Genomic DNA, 22,790 nt, shown 5'->3' with positions numbered 1-22,790 from the left:
ATGGTCACTTAAGTAACCCTTGACCATGTTCTGCAACTTATCCCTCCTTGGCATTATTACAGGCACAGATAGCCCTTGCTGTTGTGCTGGTTTACTGAAAATAGCCCAATTTGTGCACATTTTCCTCCACCTCCATTGGAGCTGATGTTCGTGTCTCTCCCCATTATCCCTTAGTGTAGAAAAGAGCTGGTACCTCTGCCACCAGCATTGTCTGAGGGTGACGTTTTCAGCAACTGATCTACAACGGCCCTCTTGAACGATTCCATTGTAAAACTCTTTGGTGACTCCAAAAGGAAAGAAGGAAATTTCTCCTTGTACCGTGGATCGAGAAAGGTGGCCAAGCAGTATAGGTTGTTGGATAAAATGTGAATCACGCGAGGGTCTTGCCACAGACACTTACACATGAACTGTGCCATGTGGGCCAAGATGCAAAAAGGCAAATGTTCTGTGTCCCCAAAAGTACCCATCCTCTCCTCACGCTGACTCGCCTTCTCCTCCACCTCCTCGTTCTCCTCTCCAGCCCATCCAGCCTGGACAGACATGAAGCTTGGGTTGGGTGTCCCCTCTATAGCATTACAAGTCCCCTCATCACCCATTGTTGCCTCAGAATATTGAGTGGGCTGGGTAGTAACACCCATTGGGAAATCTGGCTCCATACCAACATGCTGGGCACTCAAAGCTTCCTCTCTGAGATTATGCAGTGATTGTTTCAAGAGACACAGCTGCGGGATGGTTATGCTAATAATAGCCTGATCACTGCTCACGAGGTGTGTGCAGTACTCAAAGTTGAAGAGGAAACGAGACTGGTGATTGATGGGCTTAGACCCAAAAAGTCACCAGGTCTGGATGGCTTAACATCCGAGTTCTTTAGGACCTTTAGGGACTATTTAGTCCCTCTCTTGACTCGGGTGTTTAATGAGTGTCTCTCCTCAGGCACTCTGCCGAGATCATTAAGGAGGTCAGCTTTGATCATTTTGTCGAAGGCTAAGGATCCGTCACGCATTGATAATTGGCATCCCATAGCACTTCTCAATGTGAACAGGAAGATTTTGGCTAAGATACTTTTCAACAGGCTGGTGAAGTTTGCACCCCGGCTCCTTTCGAAGGCTCAGCACTGTTGCGTTCCTGGCAGTAGCACTTTTACTGCTGTTCTTGTTGTCCAAGAGGCCATGGAGCAAGGCAGGGCAGGCCTTTGGAAGGGGTTCTTGCTGACCCTGGATCAGGCAAAAGCCTTTGATAGGGTTAACCATGAGTACCTCTGGTCCACTCTTGAGGTATGGTCTGCCTGGAGGGTTTGTGGACTGGCTTAAGACCTTGTATGCAAAGGCTGAGACTTTCCCTCTGGTAAATGGGTGGATTGGACAACCTTTCAGGGTAGGATCTGGTGTCCGTCAGGGCTGTCCTCTTAGCCTTTTGCTTTACGCCTTTGCAGTTGATCCCATTCTCAGAAGGTTCGATTGTGGATCGTTGGCAGGGGTGCGGATGGGCAGGGCGGCGCCGGAGGCTATCCTGAGGGGTGGCCTATGCGGACGATGTCACCGTCTTTGTTTCTTCGCAAGAGGATGCAATAGTGGTGATGCCAGAAGTGGAGCGCTACTCTGAGGCATCCGGGTCCAAGGTCAACCAGGATAAGTGTGAAAGTCTCTGGCTGGGAGGCAGAGAACCGGGGTTTGATCTTCCGGACAACCTCCCCGAACACCAAGAACACGCCAAAGTTCTGGGCACTGAATTCAGCCAGGGTGATTACCCCATGAAAAACTGGGAAGGCAGAATCAAAAGGTGTCGCCCAAAGAGTGGACCAATGGAAGGGTTGGTCTTTGACCCTGAGGGAAAGGGTTGGCCTGTGCAAAGCTTTCCTGCTCCCCTTGATAATCTACCTAGGCAGCATCTGTGTCTTGCCAGAGCCTCTTTGGACACGGGTCTACAGTCTGTTCTTCCAGATGTTATGGGGGAATAGACTGAACCTAGTCAAGCGGGAGGTCACTTACCGCACAAGGAGACTAGGGTGGTTGGATATGGTGAGCTCCGTGGTGTTCCTAGTGAACACCTTCTTGAAAGTTAACGTGGCAAACCTCTGGAAAGAGAGGGCTCCTCCGTGGGTATTATCCTGCAAAGGATGGTTTCAGCCTTTCTTCCAGGAATGGGAGACAGGGGGAAGATTGATGGATCTTCGCACACCGCATGGGCATCTCCCTGCTTTTGTTACCCTGGTTCTGAAAATGATCCACCGGTAAGGTCTGGGAATGTGGGAGGTGAGGTCCCTCCCGAGGAAACTCCTCGATAGGAGGGTCTTGCCTTCTCATTTTCAGAGTCCATTGGTCCTCAAGGACTGCTCAAGTCAGGATCTGGAGGTTGGGTTGAGTTTGTTAAATTCTAGCAGGATCCCCAAGAAGTACTGGGACTTGACTTGGCGCTACTCCCGTGAGGCTTGTGCTAACATACTGGAAAGCATGAATCAATTCATACTTCATTGTCCCTTTAATACAGAGGTGTACAACAGGGTGGGAGTTAACATTGGTTGGCCGTGGCTGGCTACTCTGTTCTATGCCGGGTGGGCCTATGGAGCGTTCGGAGACCTTGGGAGAAGGGACCGAACCATTTCATTCATAGAAAGTGCAGTGGCCAGGTATTTCACGTGGAACACACAAGTCTTAGTTTCGATGCAGAGTAAAATCCTCAGTGTAGATGAAGTTTGGAGGAACATCCTAGGTGACCTGGTGAAGGTACGTTTTCTGGAGTATGAAAGACTGGGTGCCCGGAGGGCGGCCCGTCTTTGGAGGGGCTTTTCCTTCAGGGTGCCTTAGTCCGGTAGTACTGCTATATCCTGGTGGTGGGCTGATGTCTTCTCACCCTAGATTTTTGTTTTGTATTTATGTCTCCTGAATAGAAGGTTTTCAAGCATCGAACTTGAGCCTTGGATGGTGAGTGAGTATGTAGGTTGCCTTTGCCCTGGCCTCTGCTCAACTTGGTATGGCAGATGCTACAGACTACAATGTTTTTCTCTGAAGGACTTTCAGAAAAAAAAATTCCACACAGCAGCTGAACGCCCCCTTGCCCTGACTTGGCGCACAGCAAGGGTGCTCTTGGGAACAGTTGACCCAGTTCTCACTCTGGGCAAATCACGACCCCTTGGTGCCTGTGTTGGTGCTACTTATCCATCTTCCTCTGTGCTGCTGTCAAGGCTATGCATGCCAACGGTCCAGGTCGGATCAGTGGACTCATCATCGACTACCTCGTCTTCCATCTAATCCTCCTTCCCAGTTGACATTGTAGGCTGACTTGATAGCAACTGTGTCTCATCATTAGCCTCCACCTCTGGAGACTAAAAATGACGTTCCGCCAAGTGGCTTTCTTCTGGCCAGAGGTCCTCAAATATTTGAGCATCAACGCACGCCACCTTCTCTTGTCCCTCTTAAATGCTGCACGGTGATAGTCCAGAGCCAACCAAAGGATACGTACCAAACAGATCCTCGGAGTGGCCAAGTTTGGGGTCATATGTATCCTGTGACTGATAATGGTTGGAGGAAGGAGAACCAGCTTCAGGATTGGATGGGCCTGTCTTCTGTGTATCCACAGTAGACTGTGTGGTCGTGGAAGATTTGTTGCTACTTGACAAATGTGTAGAGGCCTTGTCTGCTATCCATGACAGAATCTGCTCTCGCTCTTCTGGCTTCCACACACGTTTACGTTCCAAACCGGGAAATTTTTCCAAGAACATAGTGGATGCATCAAGCTTCTTCTAACCTGACACAGACAGAGTGCCTTCTCGCGCACCACTGAAAACACCACGTCCATGTCCCATAACAGGCTTTTTTGGCATTTTGGGTTTTGTTGACAGATTTTCAGATGTTGATGGCACAAGCCAAGCTAGCTGTCACAGCCAAAATAGTGGGTAAAATGGCCTGGTGCATGCTTTGTAGCAGGCAGTAGGAAATGTTTGGACTACTGCTTTGTGTAGGGAACGCTTTTTTAAGTGGACTAATATGGACAGAAGGTAGGCTCTGACCCCTAAAACAGCAGGGAAAATAGACCGGTGCTAAAAAAAAAGGCAGCACAAAATGCTACTTCTGTGTGTGCTGGAAAATATTGCTTTGCCTCTGACAAGAGCTGTTTTAAAATTGACACTGGAAGAACACATAATCTCTCCCTCCTTGTACTCTGACTTTGCTGTGTGCCTTCAGCTCTGAAAAGAGCTATTTTTTGGAGGTATTATGGAGCTAGTGAGCAGCATCTTTAAACACAGAACTAGTATACATTGCAGGTAGCCCTTAAAAGGGCTTTTGTTTTATCAAAAGGCCTAAACACTCTCCCTAACAGCTCAGCAATCTCTCCCTATGCTTATAGAATGCAGGCTCCAGACGCAATGTGCACAAAATGGCGGCGGAAGCAGGGTTTAAATAGACCCTATGAAGCTGGGTGGCCAGCCAATCACAGTAATGCCACAACCAAGATGTCTGCGGCATTACTGTGATTGGTTATGAAATCCAGCATGTTTAGTGGCTGCAAAGGAGGCACCAAAACTGCAAGGCGGGACATCCGAATATAGCGAAGCGAGTACACAAATACTCGCAATATAACTAGCAACCCGAATACCGTACTATCCGTGGGTATAGCGAATAGTAACGACTACACTCGCTCATCACTAACGATCAGCTCTAATCCAGCCATCTTCACCATTCTCATTATACAAGTATAAACCATATAATTCTGGTGGATAAATCAAGACCGAACACAAGACCTTCACAGCCGTATACACATCATAGGGGAGATCTCATGACACCTTCTCTCCATCTACCTGATGATCCTGAGGAACATTGGGATCTTCTTGTTTACAGTCCTGTGGAAGAAGAGGATGTGGACATCTCTCTGGTGTTGTCTTCTTACTGGATCGATCTGGAGGAAACACATACAGGGACTGAATTCATTCTTTACATACAGATAATTATAGGCCGTGTGTATTTAGTCCTGTCTATTACCTGGTGATGTGAGGGGCTGGGGAACCGCCATCATGATGTCCTTGTACAGATCTTTGTGTCCTTCTAAATACTCCCACTCCTCCATGGAGAAATAGACAGCGACATCCTGACATCTTCTAGGAACCTGACACATACAATGATACAGTCATCCCCCTGATCCCTTCATAGCTTTACTATAAAATGTCCCAGCATTCCCAGCAGTGTCACCTCTCCAGTCAGCAGCTCAATCATCTTGTAGGTGAGTTCTAGGATCTTCTGGTCATTGATGTCCTCATGTATCAGGGGGTGAGGTGGAAGCTCCATGATTGGGCTCACGGGTCTTCCCCATCCCTCAGACACAGGGTCCTGACAGCACTCACTAGAGGTCTTCTTTACTACTGTGTAATCCTGATTATGGAGAGACACATTAATAAATCTCACTACAGACATTTCCAGAGTACTCACCTCTCCAGTTCTGTCCATCTGTTATTCCCATAGATAAGAATGATGTAATGTGACGTCATCAGAATCTCTCACCTCTCCAGTAAGCCGGAAGAGGATCTCTAGGGTGAGGTGTAATATCATCTCCGCCATCTTGTCTGTGTCCATATCCATCTTTGATGCGTAATTAAGGAAAATTCTCTTATATAGAAGATCTTCACTAAGAGGATCCGATATTGTAGAGACCTGAATGAGAAGTTGAGCAGATGTAAAGTCATAAAAATCCTGTGTAATAATACAATTACTGGAGATAATAAGGGAAACATTTGAGGAGATTTAAGTTTTACAGTATTTAGCTTTCTTCTTTACATCTACTGTAGTAATAAAATCTATATGTTTTAGGCCACAGACAACAAGCAGTTCCTTCCTTCGAGTCAGCAAGTGAATACCTTTCTCATAGACTCATCTTCCTTATTGCTAATTCTCGTCTCATTTACCGACACTGGAATCGGCATTAGCAATACTGCAGGAGATATTCATTACACGTGACATGAGAAATAACTATGGCTCTATAAACGTATTTGGCCAGAGTCCGTCACTGACTACATCTCCACAGGCCGTCTATATGAATGTTTCCCGTCTTCACCGGACTTTCATTTTCTATCACGTTAGATCTCAGGTCTGATTCACACTCAGAAGTTTGAGGCATTTATAAAAGATTGTTTGTAAGACCACAAAGACAGGAGTTATTTGATACCAAAGTTTCCATGTACAGTGTTTATGGGGTTTATTTCTGGCCTTAGGCTTTCCTATATTACAAGAAAAACTCCATAAAAAAAGCAGATATTAAAATCAGAAAATAAGAGGAATGATCCAGTGTATCAGGCTATAAACTTAAATAAAACATAGCTTTTATTGAGCCATTAAAAAATGCTGCTACCACCATAATAAGTCTTAGTGCACACAAGGATCACAGCTGTCTCGACCTGCGCTTTTCTTCTTGCAGTCTTAATCATGGTCTGTCTGAACTGTGGACTAGTGAGCATATAAAGGTAGGTTGTAATTAAAGATAATAGTTATCATGTGCTCACTAGTCTCTGAGGTCAGTATGATTACCATAGACAAAAGGGAAATAAAAAGGTTAGTGACACATTATTATTACCCTCTAAAATTAATATCATTGACATGTAGAAAAAACAAAAATATTTGTGATTCAAATATAGAATGAATATAAAAACTAACGATATACCATGTCCAAGGTGTAAACAAAACTGTCATTAATACTGTAGCATTAGATCCTGCCTGAGATTCAATCCAAAGGGTACTCGGGTTTCTAACATAAAAATCCAATATGGTTCCCTATTTAGCAGTTTGCGTCTATGGTCTCCCCCCCCGGATAGGTCTATACACTCTTTCTATGCCTTGAAATTTCAGTGCTGAAACTTCCCATTTATGGAACGTTCGGAAGTGTGTTGACGCTGCTGAAATATTTGTGGCCAAAGGATTAACCGCATCAGATATGTGTCCTCTAATCCGTAGTTTTAAAGGGCCGGTAGTACAACCAATGTATTGGATCTTACATGTAATATATTCAACAAGGTATATAAGCCAGAGTGTGCTGCAATTAATAAAGTCATGTATTTTGTATATACGATTATTATGCAGTGAGGTAAACATATCCTTTGTCACTGTGTGTGAACACGCTGTACAGCGGCTCGCTCCGCATTTGAAAAAACCACTAAGGTTTAACCAGGTAGTAGATTCAGAATGCCTATGCTCCTCACTCAGGAAAAGACTGGGGGACAGGGTGGTACCACAGCCACAAACCGAATATCCTTGGTAAGAATATTATTAAGCCCCAGATCCTGGTGTAACATTGTATGTATTTCTTTATAATGGACACCACTTTGTTATACTGCGGACTATAAGTTGTAGAGAAGTTTCACATCCCAAATCTTTTTTTCGCTCCTTATTTTTGGGAAGATCCTTACGTTCTAGGCTCGATGCCATTTTGTATGATTTTATAAGATTCCAATCAAGATAACATTTTTTTGCCAATCTGTCACAAACTTCACTGGCTTCCATATCAAACGCAGTATTATCAGTACAATTTTGTTTCGCCCTAATTAATTCCCCATATGGAATATTGCGCGTGATATGCAGCGGGTGGTAAGAATTGGCCTGCAGAATACTGTTACTGGCAGTCTCTTTTCTATAGGGTGCTATTTTTACTGTATTGAGATATTTGTCACCGTTCAATTTAAGATCCAAAAAATGCATTTCTCTAGAATCAAAACAATGTGTGAATCTCAAATTGAAATCATTGTTGTTGAGATTTTCTGCAAATTTCAACGCCTCCTCCTGTGTGCCTCCCCACATCAGGAGGAGGTCGTCGATAAATCGACCGTACCATGTGATTTTTGGGCTGTAAATATTGCTCTCATTGTAAATGTCTTGCTCCTCCCATTTGGACATTAATCCAATGACAGTGAAAATTTGCTAACCATACTTACTCCTCTTCTTCGTAAAAAAAAAAAAAAATGATTGTCAAAGCAGAAATAATTATGATCTAGAAGAAATTCGACATGATAATGAATTATTTTATTTCTACTGTATATGTGCTATAGGTATCCAAGTGATAGTTCAGGCTAGTTAATGCTACACTCTGTGGTATGGATGGATATAGACCTACACATGTGATCAAAATTGTTGGTACCCCTCGTTTAATGAAAGAAAACCCCACAATGGTCACAGAAATAACTTGAATCTGACAAAAGTAATAAATTAAAAACCTTTGAAAATGAACAAATGAAAGTCAGACATTGCTTTTCAGCTTCCACAGAATTTTTAAAAAAATGAAAACTCATAAAATAGGCCTGGACAGAAATGATGGTACTCTTAACTTAATATTTTGTTGAACAACCTTTTGAGGCAATCACTGCAATCAAACAATTTCTGTAACTGTAAATGAGACTCCTGCACCTCTCGACAGGTATTCTGGCCGACTTCTCATGAGCAAACTGCTCCAGTTGTCTCGCGTTTGAAGGTTGCCTTTCCCAGACGGCATTTTTCAGCTCTTTACAAAGATGCTCAACAGGATTTAGGTCAGGGCTCATAGAAGGCCACTTCAGAATAGTCCAATGTTTCCTCTTAGCCATTCTTGGGTGTTTTTAGCTGTGTGTTTTGGGTCATTATCTTGTTGCAAGACCCATGACCTGCGACTGAGACCAAGCTTTTTGACACTGGGCAGCACATTTCTCTCTAAAATCCCTTGATAGTCTTGAAATTTCATTGTACCCTGCACAGATTCAAGACACTCTGTGCCAGATGCAGCAAAGGAGCCCTAGAACATAACAGAGCCTCAACCATGTTTCACAGTAGGGACAGTGTTCTTTTCTTGATATGCTTCATTTTTCCATCTGTCAACATAGAGCTGATGTGCCTTGCCAAAAACTTCCATTTTTGTCTCATCTGTCCATAGGACATTCTCCTAGAAGCGTTGTGGCTTGTCAACATGTAGTTTGGCAAATTCCAGTCTGGATTTTTTATGATTTTTTTTCCAACAATGGTGTTCTCCTTGGTTGTCTCCCATGAAGTCCACTTTGGATCAAACAACGACGGATGGTGCGATCTGACACTGATGTTCCTTGAGATTGAAGTTCACCTTTAATCTCTTTAGAAGTTATCCTGGGCTCTTTTGTTACCATTCGTATTATCCGTCTCTTTGATTTGTCATCAATTTTCCTCCTGCGGCCACGTCCAGGGAGGTTGGCTACAGTCCCATGGATCTTAAATTTCTGAATAATATGTGCAACTGTAGTCACAGAAACATCAAGCTGCTTGGAGATGGTCTTATAACCTTTACCTTTAACATGCTTGTCTATAATTTTCTCTTTCTAATCTCCTGAGACTACTTTTTCCTTTGCTTCCTCTAGTCCATGTTGAGTGTGGTGCACACCATGTCACCAAACAGCACAGTGAGTATCTGTAGCCCTATATACAGGCCCACTGACTGATTACAAGATTGTAGACACCTGTGATGCTAATTAGTGGACACAACTTGATTTAACATGTCCCTTTTGTCACATTATTTTCAGGGGTACCATATTTTCTGTCCAGGCCTATTTCATGAGTTTATTTTTTTTTCAAAAATCTGTGGAAGCAGGGTTGAAAAGTAATGTCTGATTTTCATTTGTTCATTTTCATGGGTTTTTAATTTATCATTACTTTTGTCAAATTCAAGTTATTTCTGTGACATTGTGAGTTTTTCTTTCATTAAACGAGGGGTACCAACAATTTTGACCACGTGTGTATAACATCGCATAATAGCCAGTGATAATTCTCTTGCTATAGAAAAATCTTCAAATACAGTAGCCACAAATTTAGAGTCCCTAATGTAGCTGGGAATTTCTTGCACTAGTGGTTGAAGATAGAAATCTATCCACACACCCAGTCTCTCTCCCATAGAACCTAAGCCCGCTACTATTGGTCTGAGTGGTGGTGGAAATATGTTTTTGTGGTCCTTAGGAAATTAATGATATATAGGTATGAAAGGTTGTTCCACATAGAGCTGTTCCGCAAGTTTTTTTTTATCCAAGGCTCCTGTACTCAAACCTTCTTGTAGCAATATATATAATTCCATATTGAAATCATTGGTGAGGTCTCTGATTAGTTCCAAATACACATCAGTATTTCTTGTTTCTTAAATTAATCAAATTGAGCTTGAGCTAAATCGAATGTAATACCACTATTGTGCCCCACTTGTCTGCTTGTCTGCTGTCAAATCCATATTAGTTTTGATTTCCCTCAGGGCAATTTTTTCTTTTCTAGTTAGATTGTTATTTTTATTTCCTTTATGAGTGATTTCATTTGTTTAGAGAAACCAAATCCTTTTCAATAAGATCCTGAACTGGTCTAAAACCATGGGACGTGATTGAAGTGGATTAAAGGATGGATTTCCCCTATGAAACAGACTATTCAGAGAGGAATCAGACTTCATAGATTCCCTCTCCAATGATTTCAATTGTAATAACACCTTTTGTTCTGAAAAAGATTTGTTAGGAGTAATATCAGAATTAACTGTTGCAACATCAGTAATATTTTCAACATCAATATCAGAGCTATCAAAATGACATTTCACAGTAAGGGTCCGCGCCAGTCTATTAACATTCAAAATTGTTCTAATACAGCAAACTCGTTGGTAGGGGGAAAACTTAAAAGTGATAATTGTTCCTCTGATAACACAAAATTGGACAAATTCCAAATCGGTAGCTCTAATAGCGGTGGTTTCTGTTCCGGGTGGTATATCTGTTTCCGCTTGTGTTTGCGGCCCCCCTTTCCTCCGTTTTTTGGCATGCTAGTAGATGTATTTTGCTGGATACTTCTGCTGGTCATAAATTGCTGATTTTCACTTGCCGAGCTTACTGAGGAATCTGAATGTTCATCTGATTTGATGTAGGAAAGGTAGAAGAAAAATCTGTAGAAACATCCATACCCTTCAAACTTACTTTGGCAGGTTTTGTTGTACGTTAGTAGGGACGTTTTTTTAGAATAGAAAATGGAGCTTTATTCCAATCATACACTTTGTTCTGTGAGTAATCCTCACTATCATGTTTGAATTTCGTTTTTTTAAATGTTCGTAATAAAATCTTCTATCTTCGCTAAATTAGCTTTCAGTTTGTCATTATGGCTAGTGAAATCCTTGTTGTGCACAAATTTGTCCAATGAGAATTGGATACAAAAACTAAAACAGAAATAAAAAGTTCCAGCTCCTCATATTTCAGGATTAACCCATCAACTTCAATGAACAATCGCTAAGGATGCAGTTCTACTCTGTAATGTCTCATCATACAGGGCTGTGGCCACTCATTTTAGCCTTAATCCCCTTGGTATCATCTCCTTTTTCACATACATTTCCAGAGTTGTAAAATCCCAGCAGATTATTAATTCTTGAGATTTTTAAATCTCAGGCAGGATCTAATACTACAATATTAATGACAGTTTTCTTTACACCTTGGACATGGTATATCACTAGTTTCTATATTTATTCTATATTTGTATCACAAATATTTTTATTTTTTCTACATGTCAATGATATTCATTTTAGAGGATAATATATGTGTCACTAACCTTTTTATTTCCCTTTTGTCTATGGTAATCATACTGACCTCAGAGACTAGTGAGCACATGATAACTATTATCTTTAATTACAACCTACCTTTATATGCTCACTAGGCCACAGTTCAGACAGACCATGATTAAGACTGCACGTCGAAATGTAGGTCGAGACAGCTGTGATCCTTGTGTGCACTAAGACTTATTATGGTGGTAGCAGCATTTTTTAATGGCTCAATAAAAGCTATGTTTTATTCAAGTTCAAAGCCTGATACGATGGGTCATTCCTCCTATTTTATTATTCATGAACCAGGCTGCTCTGGCTGGATCTGAGCGAGGCTGAGACTGAGCGGACTTTACTGACCTTTTTTTTTCTCAGATATTAAAATGTTTCAAAAGAAAATTGGCACCAACAATTCTTGTAATAAGAAAAAAAAACTGCAAAAAGCACAAGACACATTTTGTTACTTTTTAACAAGTTAAACATTTGTTTTAAAAGAAATTAAGTCTTTTGAGCACCAGAACAGATGTACCCCGCAGGGATGGCACAGGTACGGCTGCTACACCAACCCTGGCAGTTTAACCACTTACTGCTGTCAAATGCAAACATGGCATCTAAGAAGGTTTGACAGAGTTCGGTCAATGCCCCTCCTCCCCAAGTACTCGATATTATGTGGCTGCCTAGTTATTCCGATACTTAAATGCCTAATAATGGTGTCTGGGCCTGCAATGTACAAAAGTCTATTAGGCCGGGCCAGAGGCAGCGTCCAATAAGTTACCTTTTAACGCCTCCAAACACATTAGACTAAAACACACGTAACTTTTTTATTTTTTGGCAAACAGAGCTGTAAGATCGATTATTGTTTGCAGGTCGAGTGGCAGATTTTTTTGGTACCATTTTGCATATATTTTTTGATCGCTTTTTATGCAGATTTTTCAGACATAAAATGAACAAAAACCAGCAATACAGTAATTTTTTCTATATTTTTTGCGCCATTCGCTGCGCAGTAAAAGTGATCAGACCGATTTGTTCATCGGGTCGGTGCGATTACAGCAATACCAGATTTATAATTTTTGTGCTTTGCTATTTTTACAGACTAAAAATAATATTTTACAAAAATGAATTTGTTTTAGCATTGCCATTTTCTGAGAGTTGAAACTTTTTTATTTTTTTTTGCCGAATGAGCTATATTAGGGCTATTAGCTATATTAGGGCTTGTTTTTTGCGGTTTGGTGGTTTCATTTTTACCATTTTTTTTTTAACACAACTTTTTGATCACTAATCAGTATGATGAATAAGCGATGTTTTGGTGTGCATTTATTTTTATTTTTTTTACGGTGTCCGCGAAACAGAATAAATAACATGCCAGTTTTATAGAGCGGGTCATTCCGGATCCAGTGATACCAACTGTGTGTACTTTTTTTTTTGTTGTTGTTTATTTTTGTTGCATCACAATCGCTGCGTTTTAAATGGCGAAACGGCTTTTCGTGATGTGTGCGGTTTTTTGTGTCTTTTACATACTTAATTTCACTGTGGGACATGTATAATTTTATTTTTTTTATCACTGGTCTCATAAACTGCAGTGCATGAGAATAGTCAGCTTATAGCTAGATCTCACAGACCACTGTACCCTGGGGTCATCACGTGAAGTCAGGGTACCATAGTAAGCATCGGGACCAGCAATTCTCATTGCGGGGGTCCGGTGGTTACAAAGGGGGTCTTGTGACCCCCTTGTAACAACTTAAATAGTGCTGTCGCGATTAACAGCGGTATTTAAGGGGTTCATCGGTCGCAAAAACGTCTGGGGCCGATACTGCAGGGTGTCAGCTGTCATAATGTTGTTAATGAGCTGACTGCACAATTTTAGTTAAATCACATCCATAACAACTTTATTATACGCTATTATCCTATACACAGCAACGTAGATAGAAATCACAGGTCCCACAGGAATAGCTGTACTTGGGCCCCCAACCTCAAAAGGGCAAAAAATTATCATAATTATATATATATATATATATATATATATATATATATATATATATATATATATATATATATATATATATATATATATATTACAGACCAAAAGTTTGGACACACCTTCTCATTTAAAGATTTTTCTGTATTTTCATGACTATGAAAATTGTACATTCACACTGAAGGCATCAAAACTATGAATTACCACATGTGGAATTATATACTTAACAAAAAAGTGTGAAACAACTGAAAATATGTCTTATATTCTAGGTTCTTCAAAGTAGCCACCTTTTGCTTTGATGACTGCTTTGCACACTCTTGGCATTCTCTTGATGAGCTTCAAGAGGTACTACATAAGGAGCATAATGGGGGCATTATACATACTGCATAAGGGGCATAATGGGGGCATTACACTGTGTGGGGGCATCATACATACTGCATAAGGGGCATAATGGGGGTATTACACTGTGTGGGGGCATCATACATCCTGCATAAGGGGCATAATGGGGGCATTACACTGTGGGGGCATCATACATCCTGCATAAGGGGCATAATGGGGGCATTACACTGTGGGGGCATCATACATCCTGCATAAGGGGCATAATGGGGGCATTACACTGTGTGGGGGGCATCATACATCCTGCATAAGGGGCATAATGGGGGCATTACACTGTATGGGGCATCATACATCCTGCATAAGGGGCATAATGGGGGCATTACACTGTGGGGGCATCATACATCCTGCATAAGGGGCATAATGGGGGCATTACACTGTGTGGGGGGCATCATACATCCTGCATAAGGGGCATAATGGGGGCATTACACTGTGGGGGCATCATACATCCTGCATAAGGGGCATAATGGGGGCATTACACTGTGGGGGCATCATACATCCTGCATAAGGGGCATAATGGGGGCATTACACTGTGTGGGGGGCATCATACATCCTGCATAAGGGGCATAATGGGGGCATTACACTGTGGGGGCATCATACATCCTGCATAAGGGGCATAATGGGGGCATTACACTGTGTGGGGGCATCATACATCCTGCATAAGGGGCATAATGGGGGCATTACACTGTGGGGACATCATACATCCTGCATAAGGGGCATAATGGGGGCATTACACTGTGTGGGGGGCATCATACATCCTGCATAAGGGGCATAATGGGGGCATTACACTGTGTGGGGGGCATCATACATCCTGCATAAGGGGCATAATGGGGGCATTACACTGTATGGGGCATCATACATCCTGCATAAGGGGCATAATGGGGGCATAATACTGTGTGGGGGCATCATACATCCTGCATAAGGGGCATAATGGGGGCATTACACTGTGTGGGAGCATCATACATACTGTATAAGGGGCATAATGGGGGAATTACACTGTGTGGGGGCATCATACATCCTGCATAAGGGGCATAATGGGGGCATTACACTATGTGGGGGCATCATACATCCGGCATAAGGGGCATAATGGGGGCATTACACTGTGTGGGGGCATCATACATCCTGCATAAGAGGCATAATGGGGGCATTACACTGTGTGGGGGCATCATACATCCTGCATAAGGGGCATAATGGGGGCATTACACTGTGTGGGGGCATCATACATCCTGCATAAGGGGCATCATGGGGGCATTACACTGTGTGGGAGCATCATACATCCTGCATAAGGGGCATAATGGGGGCATTACACTGTGTGGGGGCATCATACATACTGCATAAGGGGCATAATGGGGGCATTACACTGTGTGGGGGCATCATACATACTGCATAAGGGGCATAATGGGGGCATTACACTGTGTGGGGGCATCATACATACTGCATAAGGGGCATAATGGGGGCATTACACTGTGGGGCAGTAAAGGGGTCCTGTACTATGAGAACAATACGTTTCCTCCCTTCCTGTCTCCATAGTTGGGTCGTATGTATCTATTACAGGAAACAGAACAAAAACCTTATGATTCTTATAAAGGGGCAACACAAGACCCTAAAAGAGTCTCGGTGCTGAAGGGGTTAATGCCCCCTGCGCCCAGTAATGGGTCTCCACATACCTCCACCTGCAGAGCCCCCACCACATATATGGCTGCTCTGTGCGCACAGGAGCTGTGATGAGGTCACAGGAGGGGAGGAGTCAGGGGTCACATGATCAGGGGCCTCAGTGGATGCAGGACTCTGCTGTGCTGGTTGTCATGGTGCTGGATGAGCTGAAGTTTATGTGTGGGGTCAGGAGGGGTTTACAGTGTGGATGTAGCAGAGCCGTGTGTGTACGAGGTGTACGGAGCAGAGCCGTGTATGTACGAGGCGTACGGAGCAGAGCCGCGCGTGTACGAGGTGTATGGAGCAGAGCCGCGTGTGTACGAGGTGTACGGAGCAGAGCCGCGTGTGTACGAGGTGTACGGAGCAGAGCCGCGCGTGTACGAGGTATACGGAGCAGAGCCGCGCGTGTACGAGGTGTACGGAGCAGAGCCGTGTGTGTACGAGGTGTACGGAGCGGAGCCGCGTGTGTACGAGGTGTACGGAGCAGAGCCGCGTGTGTACGAGGTGTACGGAGCGGAGCCGCGTGTGTACGAGGTGTACGGAGCAGAGCCGCGTGTGTACGAGGTGTACGGAGCGGAGCCGCGTGTGTACGAGGTGTACGGAGCAGAGCCGCGTGTGTACGAGGTGTACGGAGCAGAGCCGCGTGTGTACGAGATGTACGGAGCAGAGCCGCGTGTGTACGAGGTGAACGGAGCAGAGGCGCGTGTGTACGAGGTGTACGGAGCGGAGCGGAGCCGTGTGTGTACGAGGTGTACGGAGCGGAGCCGCGTGTGTACGGAGCGGAGCCACGTGTGTACGAGGTGTACGGAGCGGAGCCGCGTGTGTACGGAGCGGAGCCACGTGTGTACGAGGTGTACGGAGCGGAGCCGCGAGTGTGCGAGGTGTACGGAGCGGAGCCGCGTGTGTACGATGTGTACGGAGCGGAGCCGCATGTGTACGAGGTGTACGGAGCGGAGCCGCGTGTGTACGAGGTGTACGGAGCGGAGCCGCGTGTGTACGAGGTGTACGGAGCGGAGCCGCGTGTGTACCAGGTGTACGGAGCGGAGCCGCGTGTGTACCAGGTGTACGGAGCGGAGCCGCGTGTGTACGAGGTGTACGGAGCGGAGCCGCGTGTGTACGAGGTGTACGGAGCGGAGCCGCGCGTGTACGAGGCGTACGGAGCGGAGCCGCGCGTGTACGAGGCGTACGGAGCAGAGCCGCGTGTGTACGAGGCGTACGGAGCGGAGCCGCGTGTGTACGAGGCGTACGGAGCGGAGCCGCGCGTGTACGAGGCTTACGGAGCGGAGCCGCGCATGTACAAGGCGTGCAGAGCAGTGTATATATGGAGCCCTGTGTGTACGGAGCGGAGCTGTGTATGTACGGAGCAGTGTGTGTACGCTATATACAGCTGTATACCCCCAGGTTCGGTCGGAGACACCGCGGCTCTTTATCAGACTGTAGAAGAACTGACTCTGGACACTTGGTAAAACTGCGCTCGGACGTCTCTCGTTTCTCACACAGATATTGATAACATAAGATGGAGTCAGACGAACCCTCCTACAAAACCTGATAACAAAGTCATTACTACAGGACTGGATGAGAAAGGGATTTATTCTACAAGAAACGCTGGGGCCACAAATGAGAGAATTCGGGCTCCGTGGCTGGATACTCCGGACCCCCAGCGTGTTAGGAGCAGACGGGGTCTTTGTCCCTGGAGCTTCTCTGCTCGGTATAATGAGACTCTGATCTTGTCCTTATAAAGAGGGTTGGAGTAGAATAGAAGCTGCCTGAATATGAGGACCTTGTCTGATCTCTATGTCCTTGTGTACAGAGCTATGGAGATGGCGCTATTCTCTGTATAATAGATGTGATGTCGCTGGAGCCCTAATATTCCTGTACAGGGGTCTCTGTAGAGATAATCTTACCCCAGCATTATGGATTGGGAGAAGGGAAAAAGGGATTGGGGACATTTTATTGTAATTTCCCTTTAAAAAAATGTAATAAAAAAATAACTGATTATAGAAAGTGGTTTGTTTTCCCACCATGTTATTTGTAGAAGTCGAGAGCCGAGGCTAAAGATGCTTTAGCTCCAGAAGTCTACAAAAGAGGGAGGATTGGCAACGCCAAATGTCCTTGTCTATTTTGGGATTGGGAGTTAGGAAAAGGGGCAGGAGAACATTTTGGGATTTGTTTTGGGGGGTGGGGGCAAGAGATGCAATATTTGTCCATATAGTGTACATATATGAATACAGTTAGATCCAGAAATATTTGGACAGTGAATCTTTGTGATTTCAGCTCTGCAGGCCACTAATCTGGATTTAAAGTGAAACAATAGTGATGAGCAAGCACTAAAATGCTTGGATGCTCGTTGCTCGGGTCGAGCAAATTGCAGTGCTTTTATGCTGAACCCGAGCAATGAGCCCAATGTAAGTCTATGGGAAACTAAAGCATTTTTCAGGCAGCTCCCTCCGGTGGTCTGCAGGGGGCCTAAAAATTGCCCAAATCGATGGAACAGTGCTCAAATGACTTGGGAACAGCATGGGGAAGACCCCTGGAAGAATTTCTGACTCCCAGGTCACTGCTGTCAACATCGTTGTCAAAGGTATTACACCACTTTTACGGACTCACAATAAAACATACAAAAACGAAACCAAAATTGATTTTCCTGGGAAATATGTTAAGGAACATCCTTTCCAGGGTAATGACTTGTATATAAGGCAAAATAAATAAGCAAAAACAAAAATACTCCTCCACACCTTGGGCTATGTTAACATGTAGCGTTTTTGATGCGTTTTTGCACTTTTGCATTGCTTTCAACCAAGACAAATGCATTCACTGGGAAATGTCATTTTAACATTTTACAACGTTATCTGGCCATGTGGTGTGTGACACATCATCAGACACATGCATACAGTGCTGAAAAGACATGGGTACAGCATGGGGAAGACCTCTGTAAGCATTTCTGACTCCCAGGTCACTGCGTAAAACCATAGTCATCAGACGTGATCCTATATTACTGCGGTAATAATACAGACATTTTTGGCAACGTGACAAATATTAAACGCCATTTAAATGGGCAAGGCGAGTGGCAAAGGAGGGGGAAGTGGATATGCACGCCGATGCCGTGGGCAACATGAAACTGTGCCTTCTGAGGGAGCACAACAGGCACCCACATCATGTCGAACTACTTTCCTGTCCCAATTTCTAGGGGGCCGCGTAATACCACTCTTGAAGCCAGAGCAGTGTGAAAAGGTTGTTGGTTGGTGTTAGAAAAACTAACACTTCCTTACTTTAGGTAAGGGTACGGTGAGAATAGAGAGGAAAACAATCTTGAATTGTGTGGATAAAACAAAAGCTTATTTAATCTTCATTCAAAAGTGGTTACAAAAATGAAGAAAATATTTCATAGCACATAAAAAGAAGACTCAGGATTAGTGTTGAGCCACCCCCGTAGTGTTCGAGTTCGGTTCGGTTCGTCGAACACCCGTGTGTTCGCCGAACTGTTCGTCGAACACCTTCGAACACCGTTAAAACCAATGGCAGGCAAACAAAAACACATAGAAACACATAGAAAACACCTTCAAAGGTGTCCAAAAGCTGACAAACTGCTCAGAAGACACAACTAACACATGGAAAAGTGACAAGTACATATAGTCATGCGAAAATAAAAGAGGTGGAGGAGTAAAAGGAGGGGGAGACACAGATATAGGCATGTCATGCCCTTCTAAAATCCAAAAAGTGAGAAGCCGACACGGCCAGTCCGCTCCTGCCCGTGCCACCTCCGTGTCGCCGGGTTTGTGCCAGAGCCGCGGTGAACCCTGATGGCAAGCCCCCCTCTCCCAATACTGGTGCCTGTCCGCTGGTGGGTCGAGCGAGCCCCCCTGTGGTGGAGGCAGCTCTAAGCTTTTTAATTTAAATTGTCTCTCTAATTTGAATGAATACACTTTAAATCCATTTACAAGGATCTATTGGAGGGCAAGTCTCATGCCAGCAGCCGCGTAATTCCAGCTCCAGTAGCGTCCACTAAAGCTGCTGCAGTTAAAAAGCTTTTATAAGGATCGAGCTCGGCTGTCCACCGCAAGGCATCCTACTGCCAGTCCCAGCCAATAGGCCTTGGGGTGCCTCCTGATGCTCTTCACTGAGTATCCCATGGTCCCGAAGCATTTCCTTTGAAAAAATTAAGTGTCTAAACTACAGGTGGTGTAGCTTGCTTAACAGCCGGGATAATCCGCTGACTAGCAGACACTGCTACTAGGCACAAAGTATTTCCTGGGCTAGATGCAGTTAAAAATTTGTAATTAGATACTCTCGTTGGATGCTGAGAAAGCATTCCATAGAGTCTCCTGGCACGCCATATATGATTCTCTTAAAAAGCTTGGGGTAGGGGTCTAGGGGACCCTTTTATAGCCAAAATCACGGCCCTGTATCACAATACGTCACCTAGGCTGAAGATAAATGGAACTGTAGCACCCTGAGGGCTCGGTTGCTACAGAGGTATTGCACCTCACCCAGAGGTGTGATATCTCACTCTCAGGTAAGGATGGAGTGTGGATCAGGACCCGACACCTGCATGCATTACACCACATTGCCGTGGGGCAGGGCGACCAATATGCCTCTGAGATGGGCACGACAGTCCCTGTCCCTGGCTGGAGTGGGGGGAGGGAACACTGAGGAAGGGGAACCCTGTAGTGCAGGAGCAGGGAGGAAGCAGTTCCTGGGTGCATTGAGAAGGGAGTATAAAAGGTGGGCACCATCTTAGTTCAGTGCAGAGAAGTCTGAGCAGAAGTGGCAGGGAGCAGGGGCTCTGCATGAGCTCTGCTCCGGAGGCGGGCCTAGTAACAGAGGCCCAGGCCTGGAAGAGGGAGAAGGAAGGAAGAGGAGCGGAGAAGGCTCCAGGAACGAGGAATGAAGGGATCCCAGGGGTGCGGATGGGCGAGTCGCCACCGCACGCCCGAATCCACCTGCGTGGAGGGGTCAGGCCAAAGGGGGAGACCGGTCCCCGAAACTAGTGGAGGCAGGAAACGACCCTCAGCTAGAAACCGGAGGCTGTGACATTTTATGTGGCGCAGCCCCTCGCTACACCCGCTAGGAAGGCACCACATAGGGTCAGGGAAACTGGCGCCAAGTTTACCAAGAGGAGGCCCGAGGCAGCCGGACAGAAGGGTTGGTAAGAAAGGCCAGACAAAGGACACACAAAGGGGGTCCTGTGAAGCGCTCCAAAGTTATCTGGGAGTTGTCTGAGCCCCTCACCTGGTGAGCACAGTACGACGTGGGCAGCCGTTACCTGCAGACGTGGTCTGGATAATAAGAACTGTGAGTAAAGGCCCTGGACTGCATCACTGACTCCGTGTCGTTACTGCTGCTGCCCTGCACCATCACCCCCATCCTCCGCATACACTGCCCTGAGGCTATACTCCTCCCGTGGGGAGTTATGCTACGCTCTGCTGCACCCACAACACCAGCCTCAGCGGTCTGCCCTGCAGCGGCGGTTCACTCTGACCGCAATCCACGGGTGGCGTAGTCGGACATTTAAACATCAAAACCACATAAATAGTTCCGCCACTGGTTTGACCGCCCTGAGCCACGGAACCGGGTCGCCGCCACAAAGACTACAACCACCAGCATCCACCAAAAAGGGTCCGGCTCCGGGTGTCCCAAGGCCCAGGGGGTGCATCAGAACATTTTCATCACCTTTCACAATCACCAATGGGACAAGGCAGGGATGTCCTCTGTCCCCTCTCTTATACATCCTAGTGACGGAGCACCTGCTCTCATCAATTCGCCATAACCCCAATATTAGGTGGATTGAGGTGGGAGGCACCGAGTACAAGTGCTCTCTATTTGCTGATGATGTCCTAGTATATATCACTCAATCACATATATCCATCCATGCTGTTATGGCTGAAATAGATCACTTTGTTACATGGTCAAATTTTAAAATCAATGCAGCGAAGTCTGAGGCCCTCGATGTCTCCCTCCCCAAATCCATATAGGATTCCATCCAGTCCAACTTTCCCTTTGCCTGGCCCTCACAGGGTATCAAATACTTAGGAATTCCTATTCATAGAGACCTCTCCCATCTATGTTATCTTAATTTTGGGCCCTTTATTGAACAACTCCATACAGACCACGGTTGGCAAGTTAGAACTGTAAGATTCACTACGTGAACCACTGGTGTTTTGTGGAAAAGCACATGTACACTGCGTTAGAAATTATTATGCAAAAAGTGTTTAGGAGTGATAAGGGAAGAATTTGTTTGTTTGTCAGTTAAACTCATTGATGGTGATGTGTGCCAGGGCTCTTTATATCACTGTAAGCAATTGCAGACACCTGTGCTAATTAGTTTGGCAGGTGTGTCCAATGAAAGGCAAGACTACTTAAGAAGGCTGTCTCACATTATTAAGCAGCCTACATTTTCTGCCAAAATGGGAAAGAAAAAGGATGTGTCGGCTGCTGAGAAGCAACAAATTGTGGAGTGTTTAGGTCAAGGCATGACTACAATCAACATTGTGCGATGATCAGGATGAAGTGTCTTGGCAATCAAGAAGTATGTAGCTGATTCACAGTACACACGTGTGCGTGCTGATAAGGGCAAATTGAGGACTCTTTCCTACAGGCAATTACGTCAGGTTGAAAGAGCAGCGGCAAAAAAGCCTTGTCATAGCAGCAGACAAGTTTTTGAAGCTGCTTGTGCCTCCAACGTCCCCCGAACAACAAGATGCAGGGTCCTTCAGAGGTTTGCAGCTGTGCATACGCCATCCTGTCGACCTCCTCTATCCACTTCACACAAGCAGAAACGGCTCCAGTGGGCCAAACATTACATGAAGACTGATTTCAAAACTGTTTTGTTCACGGATGAGTGCCGTGCAGCGCTCGATGGTCCAGATGGATGGAGTGGAGGATGGCTGGTTGATGGACACCCCACGCAAACACGGCTACAGCGCCAACAAGGAGGAGGTGGAGTAATGTTTTGGGCTGGAATCATGGGGAGAGAGATTGTCGGCCCCTTTAGGATCCCTGAAGGCGCTAAAGATGAACTCCATAATGTATGTGGATTTTCTCAAACAGCACTTCCTGCCATGGTTCAAGAAGAAGAACCGTGTATTTCACAGCAAGATCATTTTTCTGCATGATAATGCACCATCTCATGCTGCACATAAAACATCTGCATCTCTGGCTGATATGGGCATAAAAGGGGACAAACTTATGGTGTGACCCCCATGCTCCCCTGACCTGTACCCCATTCAGAACCTTTGGAGCATCATTAAAAGGAGTG

At 45.0% G+C, this 22,790-nt stretch overlaps 1 protein-coding gene across 1 annotated transcript; it reads right to left on the bottom strand.

The window, feature by feature from the left end:
* Positions 1–4,771: 4,771 nt before the first annotated feature.
* Positions 4,772–15,612, bottom strand: LOC141178708 (gastrula zinc finger protein XlCGF66.1-like). The gene is made up of 5 exons (XM_073660587.1): positions 15,550–15,612; positions 5,493–5,642; positions 5,184–5,363; positions 4,977–5,100; positions 4,772–4,893 (listed from the first exon to the last, which is right to left on the bottom strand). Exons 2-5 carry the CDS (start codon positions 5,568–5,570, stop codon positions 4,772–4,774), a joined length of 504 nt encoding a protein of 167 aa, XP_073516688.1. The 5' UTR covers positions 5,571–5,642; positions 15,550–15,612.
* Positions 15,613–22,790: the final 7,178 nt, after the last annotated feature.

The sequence above is a fragment of the Phyllobates terribilis genome, unplaced genomic scaffold, assembly GCF_046119375.1.
Source record: "Phyllobates terribilis strain yellow unplaced genomic scaffold, ASM4611937v1 Scaffold_29__1_contigs__length_15306474, whole genome shotgun sequence".
Classification (NCBI taxonomy): Eukaryota; Metazoa; Chordata; class Amphibia; order Anura; family Dendrobatidae; genus Phyllobates; species Phyllobates terribilis.
The sequence above is the reverse complement of the archived record's forward strand: the minus strand, read 5'-3'. Positions and strand labels throughout refer to the sequence as shown.